The 7,667-nt window shown below is 52.3% G+C and overlaps 2 protein-coding genes across 2 annotated transcripts; both read left to right on the top strand.

Annotated features, from left to right (window-relative positions):
* Window positions 1-291: 291 nt before the first annotated feature.
* On the top strand, window positions 292-2,175 carry NCS57_00628800 (Zn(2)-C6 fungal-type domain-containing protein; the record flags this gene model as incomplete). The annotated part of the gene is made up of 3 exons (XM_053056180.1): window positions 292-888; window positions 942-1,079; window positions 1,414-2,175. The coding sequence occupies 3 exons, from the start codon at window positions 292-294 to the stop codon at window positions 2,173-2,175; spliced, it is 1,497 nt and encodes a 498-aa protein (XP_052915135.1).
* A 4,018-nt stretch (window positions 2,176-6,193) lies between these two features.
* On the top strand, window positions 6,194-6,535 carry NCS57_00628700 (uncharacterized protein; the record flags this gene model as incomplete). Its single annotated transcript, XM_053056179.1, has 2 exons — window positions 6,194-6,280; window positions 6,335-6,535. The coding sequence occupies 2 exons, from the start codon at window positions 6,194-6,196 to the stop codon at window positions 6,533-6,535; spliced, it is 288 nt and encodes a 95-aa protein (XP_052915134.1).
* Between the last annotated feature and the right edge of the window lie 1,132 nt (window positions 6,536-7,667).

Here is a 7,667-nt window from a genome sequence, read left to right as displayed (position 1 = left end):
GCACGTGAAGAGCGACAACATAGGTATTTACCTACATTATCCGTGCTCATAATATCCGGATACTGTCATTGAGTGTCTCGGCAGAGAGCACCCTGCGAGGATCCTCAAAAGAGGCCGATCCGGCGGTGCACATCACTCCCCCGCGCCGCGCCGCTCCCCCGCTCCGCATCCCTTCCCATCCCTCTCATATCGCGCCGCCCGCTTCGGGAAGTCAAGCCGCCGGTGGGGGGTTCATTTGTCCGAGCGTGGCACAGATGAGAACCGGCGGTGAGGAAGCAGCACACAGAGACCATGGTCGGTGTCCCGCGCAGCACAGGTTGCCAGCTCTGCCGGGTGAGAAAGGTCAAGTGTGACGAGGCAAGGCCGGCATGTGGCAATTGTATCAAGTATGGCGCTCAGTGTCCAGGTTACGATCGCAGCCGCAAGTTCGTCGTGGGAAAACACCAGATTCGTCAACGAGGCAAGCGAGCAGACAATGTCGTCAAGCCTGCCTCTTGTGCAGCCGACTCTAACACGAGCCTGTCTCGTAGACCGGGGCCTCTGGTTCATGCTCCCCTGACCTTGGCTCGGTCGCTGCAGCTTCCCAGGGCCCAGGTCCTCTACAACATGATACAGTCGTCTTATATGATATCTGCTGCCACAGACATATACAGCGTCCTGTCGTGGGTAGCGGTTGACCGCCTGGGCAAGCGAGCCCTACTCGATGGCGCTGTCTGTTCCTTTGCTCTACATCTAGCTGGAAAGCAAACCTCGGACCCTGAACTGATTGCTCAGAGCCGGTCGATATATGTCCTCACACTCAACGAGCTGCAGGCGGCTCTACGACATCCCTCAGAATGGAGCGCACCCGAAACCCTGTGCTCTGCGATACTGCTATGCTTCTTCGAGGTAGTTCCTCCTGCTGTCCACTCGCCTCTTTAACTCGAAACTGATAACCCTAGCTCTTTGCGGGGACTACTGCTCCCGATACCTGGCTCCAACATGCCAAGGGCATTGGCATATTAATGGAGCAACGAGGGCCAACGGCTCATGCCGAAGGTTGGGACGCGGCCATGCTACTCTCGTTTCGTGGGATTCTTGTACGTTTCCTCATTTCTCCCCAACCCAAAGAACAAGGCGGAGGGCTGGAACTCGCATTATCTCCATGTCAAGTGACATCAGCGCCTATATGAGATTGCTACGACCATAGCCAAACAACCTCAATGCGGCCCACGGTCTCCTCCATTCCATCACCGGCAAGGTTACTCTGCATTGAGATGGCGCGATATAGCATCTCACATATACCCATGAACTCCAAGTGGACTCTCTCGATCCTGGTCGTCCAATATGGGTGGACCTCACTGAGCTCCCGCCCTTGGCGGCGGCTCTCCCATTGCTACTCTAGCGGATCAAGACTAACACGGCCCTTGCTAGATAATGAGTGACATGTTCTATCCTGGCAAGGACCAGTTCTTCCTCTTGCGCCCGGCATGGCACCAGGTCATGTTCGACCGTGGGAGGCACCTTATCCACCCGGCCGAGATCCCAGACGAGACGATCCGGGTCGCTGACGCCTTCTTCACCAACCTCGTGCAAGTCTCGCCCGTCTTGAAATGGGGCTATCTCGTCCGCGAGGCCAACAAGGCTGGCATCTCGGTCGAGCCCTCCCAGCTCTCCTCTCTGGCCCACCTCGCCGCCGCGAATCACGCGAGTTTCTCCCAGTGGTACGACGAGTTTGCCGCGCTCCCCATACCGCAGCCCATCGAGGCAGCGCCTATCGATCCGGTGTCTTCGATGTATGAGACGGTCCTGGTGTACGAGCACCAATCGGCCGGGGCGATGCATATGGGGTACTGGGCGAGCATGCTCATCCTGCAGGAGACTCTGGCGCAGTGCGGGATGCCGGTTCCCAATTCGGAGGCATCACAGCGAGATCTCGTCGAGAAGATATTGCGGTCGGTCGAGTCTGTGGGACAAGGCACCATGGGGCCGTATCGGGTCGGGTTCTCGATACGTATAGCGTATGAGTTTGCTTCTGCCGAGGAGCAGAGGTGGATCGGGAGTATGCTGGATCAATTCTCGAGAAGCTATGCGGCTGTTGATAGGAAGTCGTATCCCGCTCCAAAGACGGACACGGATGGTTATTCGGTGCGAGGCACGATTGAGTCGGAGAGTTCAGGGGTGTCTGACTGCTGACTGATGATACATTCTTGTGAGCGTTACATGATACTAGCTGAGCCAAGCTGGTCTTTTTCGAATCTCTCTACTGCCTGGTTAGCTTGTTTACTATACTCACTTGTTGCTAGTATTCCCAAGGGCACCACTTGAAGATAGAAATGTCACACAACTCCAGTGGTGTTAGGTTCATCGCTGGAAACACCGTAGAGGGTCGTGATCGGGAGGGATAGCACTTCATCTTGTTGCGATGGTCAAAACCTGGGGCTTGACGATACTTGTTGTTTGAATTAGACTGTAGTAAGTTGAAGACCTGTATTCTTGACAAGCGCGATGCCTCAGTTGTGAAGCATGGGAATCGCCGCGGGGATCGAGTCCCGTTAGTTCCTTGACTTGCGCACACTGTTGAGCGTAGTGATCATAATGACCGGTAGTCTTGTGAGGCTCCAAATAGCAACTCCAGAAACAAGCAAGAACACTGTCGGCCGCATTTGAACCCCGTGGGAATGGAGACTATGCCGCAGCACCCCATTCAAAGAACTTTGGGGAAAAAAAAAAACATGGCAAATCTCTGGCTGTGTAGAAGTGGTGTATCCTATGGCGAAGATGATAGACCTGAGTGACCCCTAGAGAGATGGTTGACCACAACGCAAGATCAGAAAGAGACACCAGAAGAAAATAACTCACAGTTTCAAAGAAATCAGTGCCCATGTATCAAAAAGTATGTAAAGAAAAGCAGAAGTTTGAGATTGAAGGGGGACAGCCTTGGCTTGTTGCCCAGGTAGTTGCACATTCGTCCCAGCAACTCTCGCATCGTACAGATGCATCAACAAACTGAGATCCAAGGACTAGCCTTTTGTCGCCAAATACTCCTATGGTGCCAATATTCACTGGAGCATCTGTGCGTAGACGGAAATCCTGGTCGATGTTTTAATGTTGAGTCACAACTCTCTAATAGCCGAGCACCTATATATGCCGTTGCCTTGCGTAAAACACATGCCGTATAGAGAACGCAAATCGTCAATTCCAAGGATTGAAGCCCTTCTGAGCTAGTATTTCTCCGACTATTTCCCACTCCTCACATGTGGTTCTATTTGAGTCAGCATGAACGGTACTGTGACTGAAACGATAGATACCATACACTTGGAAACATTGACCATGGGTAAGCCCGGTAGCTAAATTGTTACTAATTTATATGAGCTGGCTGGGGAGATCTTACGGCTCCCTGTTTAGTTCCTGGGATGTGATAGCTTTGATCAGGGACAATAAAGGCTTGATAATGATGATCGCGACTAGGAGGTAGCATCATGATTCTATAGTATCAAAGCCTGTGCAATTAGACAGACTGATGCTTACTCTAGTTTTAGAGCTCTTTGTTTGCACTGTGAACCATATCTTATCCCACTATAGCGTAGGTTTCCGCTCGCGAGAAATGCAAGCATCATCGCACCAGTTCGTCTCGGCTAGTATGAATGGCACCCTCGAACTCCAATCGCTGCGCCGGTATTACTTACCTACTTTCAGTTAACAACCTAACTTCTGAATTGTCCCTGAATAGGGTTGCTCCACCTCCTATGCGGCCCATTATAGATGCAGGTCTCGTGGCGAAGAGTCGTTAAGTCGCCCTGATTTCATGAATGGGATGAGGAGTATGGGTAATGAGGGTGCTACAAATTAAATACCAAATGACAATCTACCTCAGAAAAATCGTCTCGCGCTTTATATGCAGTTGCTATTCTGGCTGAACGGGTATGTGTTGCTTCGCTTCCCTAGATACCACTGTGCCTAGGGAACTTTTCATTCTGAATGCATCCCAAGCCTAAGATAAATCGGATGTGAGGTGCCACTTATGGACTTATTTGTACTATGTCCTCCGGAGAATATGGCCAATGACTTTCATACAAGCCAACCCGGCCGACGTTTCTGACACGGGCGGGTCGTGTCACCCAGCCCGAAGCTGATCTTCTGCGGTCCGTCCTTTGGATCTAGGATACGCATGAAGCTGGGACTTCGGATAATACCACACATGGGTATTGGCCAAAAATAGTAGCTTCGTATCGTGGCGGGCACTCGGCCAGGCGACCTTGAAGTCCGTTGCCAAATCGTTGTTCAGGAGAAACGATGAGCCTAATGGAGGGTCAACGTCATCATATTGCAGAGTTTAGACTCCCTGATGGCTGGATAACGATTTCTTTCGAGTTGCCGCCCATGCCAACGTCATTCGGTGACATACACTCAGTGTTCTCATGGGTCTCAAGTCCCTTTTGCATGAACATACTACCAATCAAGTTCGGCCGTACATCATAAAATGACAAAATTAGAGCATACATATTGAGATATAGATCTAATCTGTGGATATTCAACGCAAGCCCCGTAGGAGTTTCTGCAAAGTGGGACCCGTGTAAAGATGAAAATGAGATCGAGGAAGAACGGACAATGGGTGGGCTGGGCCAGGCCAAGACACTCCTCGAGATAATTGGAACACACCAGTTCTAGAGGTTTTTTAAAGCAAAGGTAGCAGCTACTACGTAGTATAACCTTCTTTCCATGTCATAAGGGTCTGGATGTCCTCTGTGGACTTGGCGTGTGATGCGCACGGGAAATCGGCAAGATGAGCCAAGACGCCAAGACCAACGTCACTTCTTGGACATTGAGCATTGAGCATCAAGCACCGAGTACGATTAAAGCTACGAAATACTGCAATACCCAACTCTAAGCATGGATCGAATTGGGCCAACAATTGGGCTCGTTCTACCCCTTGTGATTTCTCCTCGTGACCTCGTCGGGCGTCCTGACGTTGCAACGGACAGGAGATGTGAGAAGCTTCGCCTTGCTGTAGTTCGCCGCCTAACCGTGGCTGGGGGAACTCCTTCGTTTAGTGTGGCATCCATTACCTTAATTCGACCGCGTCATTCGGTTCCCGGGTGATCAGTGATAAGCACCAAGACCACGGTTACGAATCACAGGCCGATCAGATGCATGGGTGTCCTTCTAGCTGGCTTCCAGAAGGTGGAGGATTACGGGGAAGCGGTGGCCGCGTGACCGCTCCTCCGCCATTGCTTTTCACTTGGCAGTGACGTTTTGAGTGAGTGTCTGGGGGAAACGGCACCGACGGCCACTGGGCGTTCACACGGAGTGGATATGGTCGGGCCGCGTCGGGGTCCCCGTTGTGGGGATTGGCGGAGCTCGTAAGCTCGGCGTCGGATGACTGCAGCGCCGGTCATCCTTCGGAGCCGACAGTGCCGATCTGCCCCACCGTCTCCCTTGTTTCTATCATTGGAATTCTGCTGCCTGGGAAGACGATAAACCCTCACTTGGGAAGTAAGGGAGTACAGCAGGGTGAGGGGAGCCCATGGGATTGAGGGGAAAAGGGCGAGATAGAGCGAGGGGGCTTCATTGCCGAGGTTACGGAAAGGCAAGAATAAACATCTCCTGGGCGATTTGCTGGCTGATTGACCACTGTATCACTGTGATAAGCAGTGCCCGGCATTCCTCGTGAGTGGTTGGAGGGGTGATCCATTGCTTCTATGGCTTCTAGAGACCTTCCATAAGGAGGTGGGCAATCGAGGGTCGCATGGTCTTCCCAATTCGGTGCCGCGGAGGTGCTGTCAGTAGCCCCGATCTGCAGTGCGTCATACCGAGTCCGGGCCAAGACCTGCCGGCTGACCAGGTGCGTCGCCGCGTAGGGCTCCTAGGGCTCCTAGTGCAACATTGATGGTGTTGGCGATTTCTTGGGGCCGTGAGGGGCCAGCTCATCACATTTCAGCCGCACGTCCCTGAGGGCATTTAAGGGAGCTTCGTCTCCCTCGATTGCTACCCATCATTCTCTTGTCCTGATCAAACTGTTTTGTTACGACAACAGGCATTCCTTGATATCCATTGATCGCACCAGGAGTGCCCATTGAGCTGAGCTGCCTTGAAGGCTGATAGACCACGATACCCATTGATACCCCGACTCTGAAAGATATCGCGACTCTCTTTCATTGACGACCAAACACTCAATCTCTACAACATATTCCAAAACATTCACACAATCATCATGACCTTTGGCCGCACCCGCACAAGCTCCTCTTCCGAGGAACAACGAGGAAGAAACCCTGAGCCGGTTCCCATCATGGACGACAAGGTATGTCGGTTAAAAGCAAGACTGGCCTAGAACACAAGTCTCACAAGCCACCAGCAGCGCACCAACTCGTACTCGAGCGAGGCTTCTTTCCCCGAATCACCTGCCTCATCCCCGCCCAAGTCATCCCACTCATGGTTCAAGCCCGCACCACAAGCCGTCAATGTCTACACCACCTGTGGTCGACACACCAACCAGCTCCTGTTTGGCGGACCATCCTTGACGGAGCTCGCCCGGTCCATGCTCAAGAAGGACTGAGATGCAGGAAACCCATTTCCAGGGCTCAGCTGCATGCAGTGCAGCCCTGCTCTACCATGACGTCCAAATCGCGCAACTTGTCAGCCTGGAATTCATGCTGTTTCACATTCATTGTATTTATTCGACGTCGCTGGCTGGTACGGGACGGGAGTTTTTGTTGTTGCTGTTGGCGAGCGCGGCGTCTTCAGGGTAGAGACATCCTAGACTGGCGGCGCACGGAGCGGAGGACGACGAGATGGAGCACTGTACCACGAATGACGGCCTTGTACGATACCTTTCACTGTAGCAATATTCGTAACGAGTCCATGAATTTGACGATAATATTATTAAACTCGGATCTTTTCTATAATTGGCGTGTGACGGACCAAAGTCAAAAAGCTGCCCATGGGGCATTGAGCAAGCCCGCCTTTTCTCGCGATTGCGCGTCCCTCGCTCGGTTATCGTAACAATGGTGGGAGCCAAGGCAAAAAGCCAAGGCTTGTGATAGTACCGAGTAGTCACATGGATGAGACAGCATGAGCGCGAGGCGGTTGAAAGGATGCTTTGTCGGTCGGTCACTAACGAAGCATGGTCGCTCCGACCAACACCCGACAGGATATTCATAGAATGCGAGAAACGTGTCTTACGACTATCCATTTTGGTCAGTATCCTGCTGATTTCTTGGGCCGAGATTCGAGTCACTTCGGTAGCAGGGCACAGCTTGTCTTTTGCCCGGTGCCAAGTCATTGCCGAGTAACCGCGAAACGAGAAAATATCATGATAGTGAGATAGCCTGCAGAAAAAGCAGGATCGAAAAATGGCTGTTGCCTGACCGAGCGCCATCTGGGGAATCCATGACCAACCTCCTCGACTTGGGCAATTCGACGTGGACAGGCCCTGTTGGAGGAAGCGAACCCCTACTGCATGTTGGCTGCTGACTGATGACCAAAAAGTGTAGCCTCAATTTTAAGGACACAAGGCATCAAAGCGGGTAAGCTCCGGGAAGAACCAGGGACTGCCACCTGCGACTCGCCGTCAACATCAGCCCTACGGGAAGCTTGACCTTGAGCCGCAAGCATTGAGCGTTGGCGCCGGCATGGGGAAATCTGGGGAGAGCTGGGGTCTTGTTTGAATTCGATATTGACGACATATA

This window comes from Fusarium keratoplasticum, chromosome 4 (assembly GCF_025433545.1).
Source record: "Fusarium keratoplasticum isolate Fu6.1 chromosome 4, whole genome shotgun sequence".
Taxonomy (NCBI): Eukaryota; Fungi; Ascomycota; class Sordariomycetes; order Hypocreales; family Nectriaceae; genus Fusarium; species Fusarium keratoplasticum.
The sequence above is the reverse complement of the archived record's forward strand: the minus strand, read 5'-3'. Positions and strand labels throughout refer to the sequence as shown.